The sequence below is a fragment of the Pipistrellus hanaki genome (assembly GCF_964339955.1).
Source record: "Pipistrellus hanaki genome assembly, chromosome: 20".
Classification (NCBI taxonomy): Eukaryota; Metazoa; Chordata; class Mammalia; order Chiroptera; family Vespertilionidae; genus Pipistrellus; species Pipistrellus hanaki.
This window is the reverse complement of record NC_140522.1, coordinates 4,138,591-4,157,685: the sequence shown is the minus strand read 5'-3', so window position 1 is coordinate 4,157,685 and position 19,095 is coordinate 4,138,591. Positions and strand designations below refer to the sequence as shown.

Genomic DNA, 19,095 nt, shown 5'->3' with positions numbered 1-19,095 from the left:
GACGGCACTCACCGGGCCTCCGGTGGGAACTGAATGCCTACGAACCCAGCACAGGGCCTCACCGACTCGGAGAGCACATGCTAAGGGCATAGCAGTCACATCTGTTCCTCCGTCAAAGCCACCGTCGGACTACGTTACCCAGCATCCACTGCCTTTCTGACTGCTGCCAGTGGCGGTCTATAGCAAGGGAGTACAGTTCCTGCTGTTTTTTGTTGTTGTTCTTTTTCCTGTTTGTGTTTTTTTTTTAGTTTCTGCTGTTTTTGGAAGCCACATTACAATAGAATCTGGTCTGCTGCTTTTTAATAGAAAAGGACATGTTGTTTCTTATGACTTTTGTTCTCATGCCATAGCATAATCGATACCCCTAATTCATACGTTAAAGAAAAGTAATACTGATGGGATTGGAGAACATTATGCGGAGTGAAATAAGCCAGTCAATGAAAGAAAAATGCCACATGATCTCACTCATGTATGGATAATAAGGAACACTATAAACTGATGAACAAAAAGGATAGATACAGAGGCAGTAAATAACAAGCAGACTGTCAAATTACAGCGGGGAGGGGAGGGAGATCTGGGGGAGATAAGAGATCAACCGAAGGACTTGCATGCATGCATATAAGCATAACCAACGGACACAAAACTCTGGGGAGGGAGGGCATGTATGGGAGGGAGGGCATGTATGTATGGGGGGCAATGGTAAGATATATAATACCTTAATTAAAAAAATAATAATAAAGGACAGTAATACTAATCAACACATTTTAAAACCTTTGTCTTCCTCCAGATTGTAGTATTCATTGATGACCTGAATATGCCAGAAGCGGATAAGTATGGGACACAACCACCCCTGGAATTAATCAGACAATTGCTGGAGCTGGGAGGAGTTTACGATACCGAAAAAATTGCCTGGAAGGTAAAGTTCATGTCTAATATTGTTGGAATGTGTGGTTCTGGGGGCAGACTTCTTCTCGTGGCAGACAACTACCGTACTACCGTACCGTATACAGGTAATAAATTTCCTTTATTTTCATTTAACCATAAATGTGTACCATATTCTTCTTCATGGAAAAATAAGACATCCCCTGAAAATAAGACCTAGCGCATCTTTGGGAGCAAAAATTAATATAAGACACGGTCTTATTTTCGGGGAAACAGGGTAGAATCAGATCCAAAGGCCAAAGCCCACACAATCCCCCCCCCCCCCCCCGCTTTCTCTCCCCTTATTTCCCAGCATCCCTCTGTCCTCTGCGAAAAATGTGTCTCCTGTGACTTTTCTTTATCCTCTGTGACTCTATGCTAGGGGTGTCGAACTCAATCAGAGAAGGGGCCAAAATCTAAAATCCAGCCTAAATCGCGGGCCGAATGGTTTACTGAACAGTCATAAACTGACAATGTCATAAACTGACAGCGGAGTGCAGTGATGACAGCGTGGTACAGGCCACATTGCAAGGCCTGGCGGGCTGGATTTGGCCCGCGGGCCTTGTGTTTGACACATGTGCTCTATGCCTTCATGGAGTCACAGAGGATCCAGAGGGATAGAGAGCTAGAAACATCGATGACAGAGAAACACCCACCAGCTGCCTCCTGCACACCCTCCTCCCGGGGATGTGCCCGCAAACCAGGGCGCATGCCCTTGACCGGAGTCGAACCCGGACGGACCCCTTCCGTCCGCAGGCCGACGCCCTATCCGCGGAGCCGCACCGGCTGGGGCTGCTCAGACCTTTTGCATCCCGGGTGCGTTTGAGGGAGGCGGGAGCACGGGTTGCCGTCCAAGGATCCGTGTGGCTCCCCCTCTCCGCTCCTCTCTCCCCACAGAACATCCAGGACCTCTCGCTCGTGGCGGCCTGCATCCCCCCCGCGGGCCGGGGGGACGTCAGCCCGCGGGTCATCAGGCACTTCTCCGTCCTGGTGCTGCCCCACCCCCCGCAGAGCGCCCTGCACACCGTCTTCCAGGTACCGGGGCCGGCCCCGGCCCCCGGGGAAAGGGGCCCGCTCCCCGCGGCGAGGGGGTCACCGAGAACCTCAGGTCACCAATATGCCGAAGCCGGTGCGGCTCACTGGATAGAGCAGGGGTCTTCAAACTACGGCCCGCGGGCCACATGCGGCCCGCAGAGGAGTCTGATCCGGCCCGCCAGGTTTTTTGGGCAGTGAGCGCAGCCGAGGTGTTACAGTAGGAATTAGTAGTTCATATAGTCCGGCCCTCCAGCTCTCTGAGGGACCGTGATCTGGCCCCCACTTTAAAAAGTTTGAGGACCCCTGGGATAGAGCATCGGCCTGCGGACTGAACGGTCCCGGGTTTGATTCCCGTCAAGGGCATGTGCCTTGGTTGCGGGCACATCCCCAGTGGGGGGGTGTGCAGGAGGCAGTTGATCGATGATTCTCTCTCATCGATGTTTCTAGCTCTCTATCCCCCTCCCTTCTTCTCTGTAAAAAATCAATAAAAATACATATTAAAAAAGAAAGAAAGAAAGAAATGGACCCTCCATGGGGATCACACCTCTCCTTGCCCGGTAGCAATGGGCGCGCGGAACAGTCTGAGCTTAAAATCTCCGGCAAACCGAAGTGTCCCACTTCTCTCCCAGGTTCACCTGGGAATGTACTTCTCCATCCATAACTTCATGCCTGACGTCCAGAGGCACAAGGACCAGCTCATCTCTTGCTCTCTCGCCATCTACTACCAAGTGTGCCAGAACATGCTGACCACGCCGGCCAAGTGTCACTACATGTTCAATCTCCGGGACATCTTCAAGGTTGGTTTTAAAGCTCGTCCTCTGGCTTGCTCTTCATGTTTAAGATGGAGACATGTCGTTTTCACTGAGAGGACTCTCTCTCTCGTCTCTCCGTCTCTCACTCTCTCCCCTCTCTCTCTATCCCCTCCCTCCCTCCCTCCTCCTCCTCCCCCTCTCCATTTTTCTTACTGATATTTTCAATATTACATTGTCAAAAGGGGCAAAAAAGGGAAATGGATTAGTGTGGCTGTGTATTAGCAGCTTATGCATGAACCAGTTACAAAGAATCATTAAACATAATTCCATGCAGCCGAAACCAGTGTGGCTCAGTGGATATAGAGCGTCGGCCTGCGGACTGAAGGGTCCCAGGTTCGATTCTGGTCAAGGGCATGTGCCTTGGTTGCGGCCACATCCCTAGTAGGGGGTGTGCAAGAGGCAGCTGATCAATGATTCTCTCACATCAGTGTTTCTAACTCTCTATCCCTCTCTGTAAAAACAAACAAACAAACAAACAAAACAAACATAAAATATATGATAATAATAATAATAATTCCATGCGGAGAATTCAATGATAAAACCACTCGGGGCCGTTAGACTATTGGCTAAGATTCTCCGCAGGGGAAAGAGATGACAAGGGGTTGCGCCCTGGCTGGTGTGGCCCAGTGGGTAGAGCCTCAGCCCGAGGACTGCGGGGTCCCGGGTTCGATTCCGGTCCGGGGCCCATGCCCGGGTTGCGGGCTCGCTCTCCAGGGCGCAGGGGGCGCAGGGGGTTTTACCCCTGTCAGCGCAGCTGCTGGCTAACGGGGTGCTGTGTGTGTGTGTGTGTGTGTGCGCGTGTGTGTCCGTCTGTCCGTCCCCCCCGCCAGCTCCTCCTGGGGCTGCTGCAGGCCGACAAGGCTGTCGTCGACTCCAAGGAGATGGCTGCCCTGTTCTTCGCCCACGAGGCCGCGCGGGTGTTCCACGACCGCCTCGTGGATCCCGCGGAGAGGGCGCTGTTCTACCAGCTCCTCTCCAGGGAGCTGGAGAGCCACTTCCAGGTACGCGGGGGCGCCCCGACGCCACTGTGCCATCCGTGGCCCAGGTGCCGGAGGCCTGCGGAGTGTGGGAACTCTGGTGGCTCACGCCGCGCCCGGGCCTCCGAACACGGGACATGGCGCCTGCCGGTGTGGCTCAGTGGGTAGAGCGCCGGCCTGCAGGCTGAGGGGTCCCGGGTCCGATTCTGGTCAAGGGCGTGTACCTTGATTGTAGGCTCGATTCCTGCCCTGGGAGGCAACCAATTGATGTCTCTGTCTCTCTGTCTCTCTGTCTCTGTCTTTCTCTCTCCCTCCCTCTCCCTCCCTCTCCCTCCCTCTTTCCCTCTCTCCTTCTCTCTCTCCCTCTTTCCCTCTCTCCCTCTCTCCCCCTCTCCTTTCTCTTTCTTCCTCTCTCTCTCTCTCTCTCTCTCTCTCTCTCTCTCTCTCCTTCTTTCCCCCTCTCTCTCTTTCTTCCTTTCTCCCCCTCTCCCCGTCTCTCTCTCTCTCCCCCTCTCTCCTCTGTCTCCCCCTCTTTCCCCCTTTCCTTTCTCTCTCCCCCTGTCTCCCCCCCCTCTCTCCCTCTCTCTTTTTTCCTCTCTCTCTCTCTCTCTCTCCCCCTCTTTCCCCCTTTCCTTTCTCTCTCCCCCTCTCTCCCCCCCTCTCTCCCTCTCTCTCTTTTTTCCTCTCTCTCTCTCTCTCTCCCCCTCTCTCCTCTGTCTCCCCCCCCTTCCACTTTCTCTAAAAACCAATGGGAAAACATCCCCGGGTGATGATTACCAAAAGCCAACACAAAACAAGGCATTTCCCCACCAGGGGTTTTTACCACGGACCCCGGGGACCCTCAGATAAAGCTGTATTTCTGCGTGTCCCGCCCCCTCCATGGCCTCTGCATCTCGCTGTGTGAATTCTAAAACACGGCTCCGAGGGACCTGTGGTTTCCCTGCCAACGCGGGTCCCCGGGGCCACCCCGGGGCCTGGGCCCGGTGCGGGGAGCACGTGGTCGCCGGGCCTCGGCACTGGCTGTGCCGGGAGACGTGGCCGGTGACCGGGGCCCCCGGGTCCCCCCTCCGGCAGGTGCAGTGGACCAAGGAGTCCATGATGAGCGACTCCACCGTGTTCGTGGACTTCCTGCGGGTCAACAAGACGCTGCGGAAGAAGCTGTACCAGAACACCAACGACTTCGCCAAGCTGGCCCGTGTGCTGGGCGCCTTCCAGGCGCGGATCCGGGCCACCTCGGAGGTAAGGGCGTGAGATAGAGGAAATGGTGCACGTGTGTGTGTGTGTGTGTGTGTGTGTGTGTGTGTCCGTCCATATAGGCACACACATACGTGGATGTGGAATGTAATATCTTTTTTTAAAAAAGTATATATTTTATTGATTTTGTACAGAGAGGAAGGGAGAGGGAGAGAGAGTTAGAAACATCGATGAGAGTCATCGACCAGCTCACCTCCCACTGGCGATATGCCCACAACCAAGGTACATGTCCTTGACCGGAATCAAACCCGGGACCTTTCAGTCCCCAAGCCGATGCTCTATCCATTGAGCCAAACCGGTTTCGGCCAGGAATGTAATATCTTTAAGGTGTGTGTGTGTGTGTGTGTGTGTGTGTACGCGAGCAAGCAAGAGAGAGCATTCGGGGGGGGGGGTGGAGTTTATCATATTTTATTTTATTTTTTATATATTTTATTGATTTTTTTTTTCAGAGAGGAAGGGAGAGGAATAGAGAGTTAGAAATGTCAATGAGAGAGAAACATCGGCCAGCTGCCTCCTGCACACCCCCCACCAGGGATGTGCCCGCAACCAAGGTACATGCCTTTGACCGGAATCGAACCCGGGACCCTTCAGTCCGCAGGCCGACGCTCTATCCACTGAGCCACACCGGTTTCAGTGAAAGCTTATCATATTTTAAAGCAGAGCATTAGGAATGCAGCTTTATCTAATTCAGTCTCATTTAATAAAAGGGTAAACTTTTATTTTAAAAAATATATTTTTATTGATTTTAGAGAGGGAGGGAAAGGAAGGGAAAGAGAGAGAGAGAGATAGAAAGAGAAAGAGAGACATCCATGAGGAGAGAGAATCACGGATCGGCTGCCGCCTGCACACCCCCAGTGAGGATGGAGCCCACACCCCGGGCCTGTGCCCTGACCGGGAACAGAACCGTGACCTCCTGGCTCCTAGGGCGAAGCTCAGCCACTGAGCCCGCCGGCCGGGCCAGACGGCTCAGACCTGAAATACGAGGTGCCCAGCTGTGAGGCTGCAGGGGGTGCACTGGTTAGCGCTGAGAATTACTAAGAGGTGAGAGGCAGCATGGCGCCAGGATCCCGAGCAAAACAGGGAGCAGCAAACGGACAGCAGCAAAATCATAGACACCGTGAGCTGGTTCCCTAAGGCCATTCCTCGCCCTCCTCCCGCCCCAGGACACAGCAGTGAGACGCAGCCCAGCTGCCATCTCTCCTCTCCCCTCGGGCCTGTGACCTCCCCCTCGCGCACACCACACTGTCCGCACAGGGACAGTCCTCCCGGTGCACACTCACTCTCCCGAAGGGAAGCAGCAGGCTCGGTCCAGCTGACTGGAGAAGTCCTGTCAGTTCTGTACGCTCCGATGTGGTACCAGAGGGAGGCCCAGCCGGTGTGGCTCTGTGGGTAGAGCATCGGCCCACAGACCGAAGGGTCCCGGGTTCAGTTCTGGTCAAGAGCACATCGTAGCTCGGCTGCAGGCTCCATCCCCGGCCCTGGTTGGGCTGTGTGCAGGAAGCAACCGAACGCATTAATGTTTCTTCTCTCCTCCTCCTTCTCCTCCTTCTCCTCCTCCTTCTCCTCCTTCTCCTTCTTCTCCTCCTCCTCCTCCTTCTCCTCCTTCTCCTTCTTCTCCTCCTCCTTCTCCTTCTCCTCCTCCTCCTCCTTCTCCTCCTCCTTCTCCTTCTCCTCCTCCTTCTCCTCCTCCTTCTCCTCCTCCTCCTTCTCCTCCTTCTCCTCCTCTTCCTTCTCCTTCTCCTTCTCCTTCTTCTCCTCCTCCTCCTCCTTCTTCTCCTCCTCCTCCTCCTCCTTCTCCTTCTTCTCCTTCTCCTTCTCCTTCTCCTCCTCCTCCTCCTCCTCCTCCTCCTCCTCCTCCTCCTCCTTCTCCTTCTCCTCCTCCTCCTCCTCCTCCTTCTCCTTCTTCTCCTCCTCCTTCTCCTTCTCCTCCTCCTCCTCCTTCTCCTCCTCCTTCTCCTTCTCCTCCTCCTTCTCCTCCTCCTTCTCCTCCTCCTCCTTCTCCTCCTTATCCTCCTCTTCCTTCTCCTTCTCCTTCTCCTTCTTCTCCTCCTCCTCCTCCTTCTTCTCCTCCTCCTCCTCCTTCTCCTTCTTCTCCTTCTCCTTCTCCTTCTTCTCCTCCTCCTCCTTCTACTTCTCCTCCTCCTCCTCCTCCTCCTCCTCCTTCTCCTCCTCTTCCTTCTCTTCCTCCTCCTCCTCCTTCTCCTCCTACTCCTCCTCCTCCTTCTCCTCCTTCTCCTCCTCCTCCTCTCCCTCCTCCTCCTCCTCTCCCTCCTCCTCCTCCTCCTCCTTCTTCTCGCCCTCCCTTTCACTCTCTCCGAAAACCAACGGGAAAATATCCTTGGTTGACGGTTAACAACAACAAAAATATTGAAAACAAAAGCACACCCCATGGAGCACTTTGCTGCGGCCGCCCTCAGTGTGCGTCCTCTCCTCCGCCAGATCTCCCACTCGCTGGTGTTCTTCAAGGAAGCCATCGAGCACGTCGTCCGGGCCGCGCGGGTCCTCCGCCAGTCAGGGACCCACATGCTGCTGGTGAGAACCTGACGTTTTCGAACATTAAGTGGGCAGATTAAAAATTAAGGAAACCTAATACATCTTTGCTTACTGAAGTTGTATTTATTCCGAGTTTCCATTTCGGAGAAGTCAAAGCCACTGAGTCATAGGACAAGATCCTTGTCTTCTTCTTTTTTTTTTTTTTTCTTTTTTTTAAGATATTTTTATTGAATTTTTACAGAGAGGAAGAGAGAGGGATAGAGAGCTAGAAACATCGATGAGAGAGAATCATCGACCAGCTCCCTCCTGCACACCCCCTACTGGGGATGTGCCCGCAACCAAGGTCCATGCCCTTGACCGGAATCGAACCTGGGACCCTTCAGTCCGCAGGCCGACGCTCTACCACTGAGCCAAACCGGTTTTGCTAAAAGCAGATCTTTTCCACCATCAGAACTATTCCCTTTCTGGCCTTTCCCGTCCCATCTATGGCGCCCCCGTCGATCCGCTGTGCCAGCCCCAAACCTGGGACCCCCTCATCCTGACCCCTTTCACCCCCACGTTCGGCTCGTCCGTAACATCTCTCCCCAGAAAGTTCCAGAGACAGCCCCCGGCGTCTTTATCGCCCACACGTCCAGCGCGTCCAGACAGGGAAGGATTGCCGCCACACACACGGGGGCCACGGGCTGGGTGTGTTTTCCTTCCACAGATCGGCATCGACGGCTGTGGGAAAGAAACGTGCACGACCTTGGCCTGCCACCTGACGGACCACAAGCTCTACCACGTGCCCATGTCCCACAGCTACACCTACATGGAGTTCAAGGAGGACTGCAAGAAGGTGTTTGTCCAGGCCGGACTGGAGGGGACACCCACCGCACTGCTCATCGTTAACTTAAGCCTCGACCAGGTCCGCCCTCTCTCTCTCTCTCTCTATGACTCAGGGTTAAGTCATAAAAAATAAACCTACCACTTCAATATCAGACTTCAGCCGAAGCCGGCGTGGCTCAGTGGACAGAGCGTCGGCCTGCGGACTGAAAGGTCCCGGGTTCCATTCCGGCCAAGGGCACGTACCTTGGTTGCAGGCACATCCCCGGTGGAGGGTGTGCAAGAGGCAGCTGATGGATGATTCTCTCTCATCGATGTTTCTGACTCTCTATCCTTCTCTCTTCCTCTCTGTAAAAAAAAAAAAAAAATCAATAAAATATATTTAAAATATATATATATATCAAACTTCAGCTTAGGGTTGAACCAATCGCTGTGTTTCTCTCACATCGATGTTTCTCTCTCTCTCTCCATCCCTCTTCCTCTCTAAAAATCAGTAGAAAAATACCCTTAGGTGAGGATGCACACAAAAAGAGAGAAAACATTTCAGAAAAATAGCTGTCACTCAGATGGACAGAAATTAGCTTTGTTTTATTTTTCTAAAATATATTTTACAGAGAGGAAGGGAAAGGGACAGAGAGCTAGAAACATCGATGAGAGAGAAACATCCACCAGCCGCCTCCTGCACACCCCCCACTGGGGATGTGCCTGCCACCAAGGTCCATGCCCTCGACCGGAATCGAACCTGGGACCCTTCAGTCCGCAGGCCGACGCTCTATCCACTGAGCCACACCGGTTTTGGTGAAATTAGCTTTGTTTTCATCAACCTCGGTTCTCCTTGACCCTCCTGCTTGGTGTGTGTGTTTTTTGTGTGTGTTTTTCTTAAATATATTTTTTTATTGATTCTTTACAGGGAGGAAGGGAAAGGGACAGAGAGCTAGAAACATCGATGAGAGAGAAACATCCACCAGCTGCCTCCTGCACACCCCCCAACTGGGGATGTGCCCGCAACCAAGGCACATGCCCTTGACCGGAATCGAACCTGGGACCTTTCAGTCCGCAGGCCGACGCTCTATCCGCTGAGCCACACCGGTTCCGGCCTGCTTGGCATGTTTCGAGGGGACCCCGGGGGCCCCAGACTCAACGCGACGGGACCGGGTCTCCCCGCAGGAGGCGCTGCTGGAGGACCTGAACAGCATCGTGAGCCTGGGGGAGGTCCCCGACCTCTTCGAGAAGGACGAGCTGGACGCCCTGGCCCTGCGGATCCGCTCGCTGGCCGAGCAGAAGGACTATGTGGACACCCGGCAGGCCGTGCTGTCCTTCTTCCAGAAGGTGCGCCGGGCGGGCGGGCGGGGAGGGGGGCACCAACCGCGGGCGCCGTCCCTGCGTGTGACGGCCGAGGCCCCGCTGTGTTTCAGAGGATACGGAGGAGCCTGCACATCTTCATGATCGTGAGCCCCGCGGGGCCCCGGTTCCGCCGGTACTGCCGCGTGTACGCCTCCATGATCAGCTCCTGCACCATCGACTGGTACGAGCGGTGGCCGGATGAGGCGCTGCTGCTCGTCGCCAACTCCTTCCTGAGGAAAAACGTGGACTTAGAGAACAGAGAGGTAAATATAACTTCTTTATTTTTTTAAAAAATATATATTTTATTGATTTTTTTTACAGAGAGGAAGGAAGAGGGATAGAGAGCTAGAAACATCGATGAGAGAGAAACATCTACCAGCTGCCTCTTGCACACCCCCTACTGGGGATGTGCCTGCAACCAAGGTACATGCCCTTGACCGGAATCGAACCTGGGACCTTTCAGTCTGCAGGCCGACGCTCTATCCACAGAGCCAAACCGGTTTTGGCTGCTTTCTCTTAATTCTTAAAAAAAAAATATATATATATATATATATTTCAGAACTTGAAGGAAAGACTTGCCCCCTTGTGTGTCCAAATCCACCGGAGTGTGAAAGACTTGAGCACAAAATACTTCCAGGAAACCAGGAGGCGCTATTTTGTCACTCCCCGGAGCTACCTGCGATTCATGGACACGTTCGGGCACATGCTGAGGTCCCGCGAGAAGGAACTGCAAACCAAGAGGTGAGCCCTGAAGGCCAGATCGGGAAGCGTGTTTTACTTTCCTTTGTATGTGCACGTTTCAATAGACTTTCCACAGGTGCTTTTATTTGTAAAAACAAACCTAAGGCCAAAGCCGGTGTGGATAGAGCGTCAGCCTGTGGACTGAAAGGTCCCAGGTTCGATTCCGGTCAGGGGCATGGACCTTGGTGGCGGGCACATCCCCCGTGGGGGGTGTGCAGGAGGCAGCTGATGGATGATTCTCTCTCATCGATGTTTCTAACTATCTATCCCTCTCTCTTCCTCTCTGTAAAAAAATCCATACAATATATTTTATTTTTTTAAAATATATTTTATTGATTTTTTTACAGAGAGGAAGGGAAAGAGATAGAGAGCTAGGAACGTCAATGAGAGAGAGACATCGACCAGCTGCCTCCTGCACACCCCCTACCAGGGATGTGCCCGCAACCGATGTACATGCCCTTGACCGGAATCGAACCCGGGACCCCCCAGTCCGCAGACCGACGCTCTATCCACAGAGCCAAACCGGTTTCAGCCCATACAATATATTTTAAAAAAACAAACAAACATAAGACCCACCCATGTGGCTCTGACCGTGACTTTTTTTTTTTTTTTTAATATATGTTATTGATTTTTTCCAGAGAGGAAGGGAGAGAGATACAGAGTTAGAAACATCGATGAGAGAGAGTCATCGATCAGCTGCCTCCTGCACACCCCCTACTGGGGATGTGCCCGCAACCAAGGTCCATGCCCTTGACCGGAATCGAACCTGGGACCCTTCAGTCCCCAAGCCGACGCTCTATCCATTGAGCCACACCGGTTTCGGCTGACCTCGACTTTTGATGGGCATCGCCTTATGCCTGCCGATCTGTCTGGGGAGAATGGGCGTCTCGACCACGTTGCCCTCCGGCCGTGGCCCCGGTGTAGCTCGCCTGGCTGACGTCGTGTCGTAAACGGTCCCCTCCCCTCCCCCCCCCCCCCCCTCCAGGGATCGCTTCTACATGGGTCTGTCCAAGATCCTGGAGGCCACGGCTCTGGTCAAGGACATGCAGGAGGAGCTCCTGGTCCTCAGCCCTCAGATCGAACAGAAGACCAAGGTACGTCTCGCTGGGAATCTTTTCTTCCTGGTAACGCCTCTGTAGCTTAGCACAGGATGGCGTGGCGGAGCTCACATGCTTGTTCGGACACCACGGGGCTGCGTGATCCGTCTCAGTCCCCCTTTTCCTTATCTGTCGAGCGAGGGGAACAATAACAACAGTGATAGCAAAATATGAGCATCGCTATCCTATATAATAAAAGCCTAATGTGCTAAGTGTCCGACTGTCCGTTCCACCGTTCGACCAGTCGCTATGACACGCACTGACCACCGGGGGCAGACGCTCCGACCAGAAGGTTAGCTTGCTGCTGGGGTCTGGCCAATCGGGACTGGGTGAGACAGGCCAGACACGCCCTGCAGCCCCCCCCCTCCCCCCCCCCCGTGGTCCCTCCTCAGCCATGATCATGCACTGGCGGGGTCCCTCAGCCTGGCCTGTGCCCTCTCGCAATTCAGGACCCCCCGGGGGGATGTCGGAGAGCCGGTTTTGGCCTGATCCCCGCAGGCCAGGCCAAGGGACCCCGCCGGTGCACGAATCCATGCACTGGGCCTCTAGTTTTTTCATATTTAAATATGATGATCAGTATCTAACTAATGGTGTAAAAAAAAAAAAAAAAAAAAAAAAAAAAAAAAAAAAAAAAAACTAGCTAGAAAAATTCCCTAGTTTAGGGGTGTCGGACTCAATCAGAGAAGGGGCCAAAATCTAAAATCCAGCCTAAATCGCGGGCCGAATGGTTTACTGAACAGTCATAAACTGACAATGTCATAAACTGACAGCAGAGTGCAGTGATGACAGCGCGGTGCGGGCCACATTGCAAGGCCTGGCGGGCTGGATTTGGCCCGCGGGCCTTGTGTTTGACACATGTGCCCTAGTTACTCGTCATCTGGAACATTCTGTGGTCAATGGCAAGCTGCCAAGTATTCTGAAGTCATTCCGTGTCATTGTTCTTGACGTGTGTTGTACGAAATGACGTCTATCGTCGTCATCTCTGTTAGTCTGTTAAAGATATTTCAAGCTGATGTTGATAAATTTTTATAGTAAGGAAACGGGCTATTTGGATTTCTCTTTTTTTTTTCAAAAAAAATAAAATAAAATCTCTCTTAAAATTCATGCTGAGAAGAATTATTTGGTTCACTAGGAAAAAGAAATGCTAATGGAAAAACTACAGAAGGATTCACAAGTAGTTGAGAAAGTCCAGATGCTCGTGAAGCAGGATGAGGAAATCATGGAAGAGGAAGTGAGGATTGTGGAAGAGCATGCTCATGTAAGACGAAAACCATAACCAGCAGAAATCACTTGGGGATTTTGCAAAAATTTCGCCCACATTTCAGAGGTCGGGCTGGCTGCTCTCCGATATGTATAGTGCCCCAACTCTGGGTACTTCTAATATTTATGCCAACAAATATTAAAAGAATTCAGAATTACTAGTTCACAGTTAGACATGGACGTGAATATTTAGAATAAGTGAAGAAATCAAATAACCTACAAAATTGTAAAAGCTGACCATTTTTACGAACATCACACGGTCTAGAAAAATAACAATATTGTTCAATAATTCACTGCCTTAACCACCCTCCCAACAATACTTTTTTCCTGTATTTTTTCCCACTGCATACTCTGAGACTGCTTTTTCATAGGAAACTGATTTTGTAATTTCATTTCCTATAGAACCTTTAGAATAGTTTATCAAAGTGTGTTTTTCACATGAATAGTGTTTTGTTTTTTTTAATATATTTTATTGATTTTTTACAGAGAGGAAGGGAGAGAGATAGAGAGCTAGAAACGTCGATGAGAGAGAAACATCAACCAGCTGCCTCCTGCACACCCCCCACCGGGGATGTGCCCTCAACCAAAGTACATGCCCTTGACCGGAATCGAACCCGGGACCTCTCAGTCTGCAGACCTACGCTCTACCGCTGAGCCAAACCGGTTTTGGCCACATGAATAGTTTTTTTTAGAAAAGTGTATTTCAACCTCATCAATTATTGTTAATAATGTCATGAACATTTTTTGTCAGTATTGCTGTTGAATTTGCTGTAAGCAGCAAAGGCATGTCAAGATTTCTTGTCTAGCAATTAATTTTAAATACTCTTCGAATTCGTTCACCCGTTTTCCATCAATGTCTTCATGATAGGTGTGTTTTCTGATTTTCATATTTTGATTAATGTTGATATTTTTTGCAAACCCAACCAGGGCCCTTGAATTTTTTCCAACGTGATCATAGGATGCATTCTTCATTTTGACACACAATCGCTTTTATTTAACATCCTCAGATTTTTGTCTAATTTGTAAATTAACAGCTAAAATGATAAGAAACCTTTCACATAAGGATGTAATTTCTCACTTGTGTTATTGAGACATTGAAAACGTCTTGACCATTACCTAAAACCCCAGGGATTTTAAAGAACTATTTTTGCACAAACTCCCATCAAAAAGGGTGAACATGCAGCCTGGCCAGTGTGGCCCAGTGGTTGGGCGGTAACCTATGAACCAGGAGGTCACGGTTTGATTCCTAGTCAAGGGCACATGCCTGGGTTGCAGGCTCCATCCCCAGTGGTGGGCGTGCAGGAGGCAGCCGATTTATGATTCTCATTACTGATGTTTCTGTCTCTCCCTCTCCTTCTCCCTTCCTCTCTGACATCAGAGAGAGTATTTTTTTTTTTAAGGGGGAAAGTATGAGCTGTGTTATCAGACCTCCTCGGGAAGCAGCGAGCTTCCCTTGTGTGCGGCTGTCAGGGACAGTCCGGCCCATGTGCTCACCGTGGTCTACGTGTAATGATCACATAAAGCATAAACACATGGCAAAGTCGCTCCAGGCCTCTCCACGGCCCCGACTCTGCGTCCAGACACCGTAAACGTCGTGTGTCTCTCCTCCCCATCCTGGAGCTGAGCGCCGTAGTTCAAGTTTCTCTTTATAACACGCCCTCTGGCCCTGCGCCTTCATGTCGCACGCCAGGGAAGTTGGAAGTTTCTGGAATTATTCTAGACCAGGGGTCCTCAAACTTTTTAAAGTGGGGGCCGGATCACGGTACCTCAGAGAGCTGGAGGGCCGGACTATATGAACTACTAATTCCTACTGTAACACCTCGGCTGCGCTCACTGCCCAAAAAACCTGGCGGGCCGGATCAGACTCCTCTGCGGGCCGCATGTGGCCCGCGGGCCGTAGTTTGAAGACCCCTGTAATAGACCTTGTCCTATGTGAGATAGGCTTACCTTTGTTTGTAGGGAAAATAATCCACATACATATATATATATATATATATATATATATATATATATATATATATATATATATATATATATATATAAAAGCCTAGCAACCCGAACACCAAAACGACTGGAATGACCGGTCGCTATGACATGCATGTGCCAGCCAACCCACCCCATCGGGGGCCGCCCCTCCCCCAGGCGTTCCCCACCCCCAATGGGACCCCACACACACTGATTGGGGGCGGGGCCAGTCAGCCATCCTCCCGCATCCCATCCCCCCTGCGAGCCCGACCCGATTGGCCCCCATTGGGACAGGCTGGCTGGACCCCCACCTGTGCACGAATTCATGCACCGGGCCTCCAGTTAATACATAATAACACGACTGTATCCACATCCGGGCGCGTCTCCCCTCCTGCAGACAGCGGCCCACGAACTCAAGAGCGTGATGCCGGCTCTGGACAAGGCCATCCTGGCTCTCAACACCCTGGACAAGACCGACATCTCCGAGCTGAGGTGAGTCGTCAGCCCCTTTCTTTTCTTTTCTTTTTCTTTTTTTTTTTTTTTTTTTTAAATATATATTTTATTGTTTTTTGGTTTTTTTTTACAGAGAATAAGAGAGAGGGATAGAGAGTCAGAAACACTGATGAGGGAGAAACATCGATCAGCTGCCTCCTGCACACCCCCCACCGGGGATGTGCCCGCCACCAAGGTCCATGCCCTTGACCGGAATCGAACCTGGGACCCTTCAGTCCGCAGGCCGACGCTCTATCCATTGAGCCACACCGGTTTCGGCAATAAAATATATTTTAAAAATAAAAATAAAAATAAAAATAAAAAACCCGTACAGCACGTTGGCCGCTGACCAGTGCGTGTGACTCCCCCCCGTCTGCCGCAGGGTGTACGCGCGCCCCCCGTACCTGGTCCTCACGGTCATGAACGCGGTGTGCACCCTCCTGCAGAAGAAGCCCAACTGGACCACGGCCAAGCTGCTGCTGTCGGAGACCGGCTTCCTGAAGAAGCTGGTGCAGCTCGACAAAGACCGGCTGCCCGAGAAGGTGCGGAGCCGCTCGCTGGCGGACGCACTACGGACAGGTCGGCGTCGACAAACCCAGAGTCAGACAGGAGCGTGGCCACTGGAGCTCTGGCCCGGCGGGTCAATGAAATATATTTTAAAAAAAGAAAAAGAAAAAGAAAAAGAAAAAGAAAAGAAAATGCCCTATCTCACCCTTTAAATTAGGGGTGTCGAACTCAATCAGAGAAGGGGCCAAAATCTAAAATCCAGCCTAAATCGCAGGCCGAATGGTTTACTGAACAGTCATAAACTGACAATGTCATAAACTGACAGCGGAGTGCAGTGATGACAGCGTGGTGCGAGCCACATTGCAAGGCCTGGCGGGCTGGATTTGGCCCGCGGGCCTTGTGTTTGACACATGTGCTTTAAATAATGAAAACCGGGAAGAGGCAGGAGTGGGAGAAAGTCTGGATGGGTGGGTGAAGTCACTATGAAAGTACAATGAGTGGAGAGCTGTGTCTGAGTTGTTTTGTTTTTGGTGTTTTTTTGTTTGTTTGTTTTGTTTTTTAAGATATAATTGGCATATTGGTACTAAAGGCAGTTTGTGCTTTTAGGCATGAGTGTGGGTTTTTTTGTTGTTGTTATTGTTATTTGATTTTTAAAAAAATATATATTTTATTGACAGAGAGGAAGAGAGAGGGATAGAGAGTTAGAAACATCGATGAGAGAGAATCATCGATCAGCTGCCTCCTGCACACCCCCTACCAGGGATGCGCCCGCAACCAAGGTACATGCCCATGACCGGAATGGAACCTGGGACCTTTCAGTCTGAAGGCCGACGCTCTATCTACTGAGCCAAACCAGTTTCGGCTTTTATTTGATTTTTACAAAAATCACCCAAGGATATTTTTTTCCATTGATTTTTTAGGGAGAATGGGAGAGGGAAGGGAAAGAGAGACAGACAGACAGACAAAGAGGGAAACATGGATGTGAGAGAGAGAGAGACATCGATCGGCTGCCTCCTGCACGGGGGCCAGGGACCAAACCTGGCGAAACCAGCTAGCTACGTGCCTCTGACCAGGAATCCAGCCCGAGACCCTCCGATCCAAGGGCCAGGCGCTCCAACCACTGAGCCACTGGCCAGGGCCGGGTACGCCGTTTCTGTTCCGCCGGGGAGCAGCGGGTGGGCACGTCCGACAGGAGGCAGAAGGGCACCCTCGGGTGGGCGAGGGGGCGCTCCCGATCGGGAACGGATCTTGCTCACAGGACGCCTCGCCCCCGTCCCGCCCAGGTCTTCGTGAAGCTGAAAAAGTTCCTGGTCTTGCCCGACTTCAACCCCAAAAAGATCGCCCTCGTGTCGCTGGCCTGCTGCTCCATGTGCGAGTGGATCATCGCGCTCAACAACTACCACGACGTGAAGAAGGTGCGAGGCCGCCGGGAGGGGGCGGCCCTGGGCACGGGGGGAGGGGTCCAGGGGTGTGCCTCTAGTGATTAACATTCTAATTAAGCCGAGACCGGTGTGGCTCAGTGGATAGAGCGTCGGCCTGGGGACTGAAAGGTCCCGGGTTCGATTCCGGTCAAGGGCATGTACCTGGGTTGCGGGCACATCCCCAGTAGGGGTGTGCAAGAGGCAGCTGGTCAATGACTCTCTCTCTCATCGATGTTTCTAACTCTCTATCTCTCTCTCCCTTCCTCTCTGTACAAAATCAATAAAATGTATTTTTTTAAATAAATAAATAAATAAAATTCTAATTAAAAAATACTTTTATTGGCTTCAGCGAGGAAGGGAGATGGAGAGAGAGAAACATCAATGATGAGAATCACTGATGAGCTGCCTCCTTCAACCAGAGTCCCAACAATCACGCTCCTGTCTGGCCATTAAGACGCATGTGAACTTCCCGGGTGAGAATACACGGAGACAGACGCTCCCTGTCACCACACACGGGCCCGTGCACCCAGCCGGCAAGCCCTCCTGCCCAGTCCTGCTCTTTATGGCCAGGCCGCTCTCCTTCCGTTTGTTTGCCTTCCCACGTGTCGCCACATCCAACTACTTTATGTCTCTTCCGTCCACGTAATTCTCTGCAAGTTCGTATGAAGGGTTGACCCTTATCAATGCCATTTAAACTAAAGTGGCATGTTAGCCCCAGCCGGTGTGACTCAGTGGATAGGGCGTCGGCCTGCGGACCGAAGGGTCCCGGGTTCCATTCCGGTCAAGGGCACGTGCCCAGGTTGTCGGCTCGGTGCCCCCCGTGTGGGGCGTGCAGGAGGCAGCCGATCCGTGATTCTCTCTCATCATGGATGTATCTGTCTCTCCCTCCCCCTTCCTCTCTGAAATCAATAAAAATATATTTTTTAAACAAAGTGGCATTTTTAAGAAGCGAACTTGACCTCCCTAATGCTCGAATGTTGTGACGTTCCCTTGAAGGTGGTGGGCCCGAAGCAGGTCCAGGTCGCTGAGGCCCAGAACATTCTGAAAATCGCGCGACAGAGACTGGCGGAAAAGCAGAGAGGTCTGCAGCTGGTAAGAAATCCTTTTTACTTGCTAAACTGTCAACGCCTTTATGAACTGAGACAGCAACCTCAGGAAAGAGCCATTCTCTCAGCAGGATTCCTACGTTTAAGGTAAAACGGGGATGATAGTGAAGGTAGTAAGGGCTGAATTACAATGAAACCAGAGGCCCGGTGCACGAAATTCGTGCAAGAGTAGGCCTTCCTGCCAAAGCCGGTGTGGCTCAGCGGATAGAACGTCGGCCTGCGGACTGAAAGGTCCCGGGTTTCGATTCCGGTCAAGGGCACGTGCCTTGGTTGCGGGCACATCCCCAGTGGGGGGCGTGCAGGAGGCCAGCTGGTCGATGTTTCTCTCTCATCGACGTTTCTGACTCTCTGTCCCTCTCTCTTCCTCTCTGTGTAAAGTCAATAAAATATACTTTTAAAAAAGTAATGTATTAATGAAATAAAATAAACATAAATTGTCTTTCAGGTTGAAGACCATCTGCAGTTCTTGCAGGCGGCCTACAGAGACATCGTGGCTGAGAAAGACGTGCTGGCAGCTCGAAGGCAGCTGGCCACGAGGCGCATGTACTGTGCGTCTGTGTTGCTCACTGCCCTGGGCGACGAGAAGGTGTGGCGTTTGTGGGTCCTCTGTCTCCTTCGTTAATGCCTCGCGCTTGTCTTCACACGGGGGTCACAGACCCCACAGTCAGAAGCTGTTCCGCTCGTCCCTAAGACGGCACACACCCTGGGCTGTGCGGTGCTGAGTAAAACTCAGAACATCAGGCTCTCTTTTCTAAGTATCAGCACGGACGGGGCTGGAAAGGAGGAGGGGACACCGGGAAAGGAAAAGAACATTTTCTTTCTTTCTTTTTTTCTTTCTTTTTTTAATA

The 19,095-nt window shown here is 51.7% G+C and overlaps 1 protein-coding gene across 1 annotated transcript in view; it reads left to right on the top strand.

The window, feature by feature from the left end:
* The window catches only part of DNAH14 (dynein axonemal heavy chain 14), a gene marked incomplete at its 5' end in the record, with an annotated part of 100,450 nt that overhangs the window by 56,107 nt on the left and 25,248 nt on the right, over positions 1 to 19,095 (top strand). Inside the window, 18 exons of the mRNA XM_084868502.1 lie at positions 788 to 916; positions 1,678 to 1,737; positions 1,819 to 1,956; positions 2,586 to 2,753; positions 3,599 to 3,769; positions 4,820 to 4,984; positions 7,439 to 7,531; positions 8,199 to 8,396; positions 9,482 to 9,643; positions 9,730 to 9,921; positions 10,218 to 10,399; positions 11,385 to 11,493; positions 12,629 to 12,754; positions 15,119 to 15,213; positions 15,596 to 15,755; positions 17,004 to 17,135; positions 18,138 to 18,233; positions 18,693 to 18,833. Of these exons, the coding sequence (XP_084724628.1) occupies positions 788 to 916; positions 1,678 to 1,737; positions 1,819 to 1,956; positions 2,586 to 2,753; positions 3,599 to 3,769; positions 4,820 to 4,984; positions 7,439 to 7,531; positions 8,199 to 8,396; positions 9,482 to 9,643; positions 9,730 to 9,921; positions 10,218 to 10,399; positions 11,385 to 11,493; positions 12,629 to 12,754; positions 15,119 to 15,213; positions 15,596 to 15,755; positions 17,004 to 17,135; positions 18,138 to 18,233; positions 18,693 to 18,833 (2,517 nt within the window). The remainder of the gene's footprint in view (positions 1 to 787; positions 917 to 1,677; positions 1,738 to 1,818; positions 1,957 to 2,585; positions 2,754 to 3,598; positions 3,770 to 4,819; positions 4,985 to 7,438; positions 7,532 to 8,198; positions 8,397 to 9,481; positions 9,644 to 9,729; positions 9,922 to 10,217; positions 10,400 to 11,384; positions 11,494 to 12,628; positions 12,755 to 15,118; positions 15,214 to 15,595; positions 15,756 to 17,003; positions 17,136 to 18,137; positions 18,234 to 18,692; positions 18,834 to 19,095) is intronic.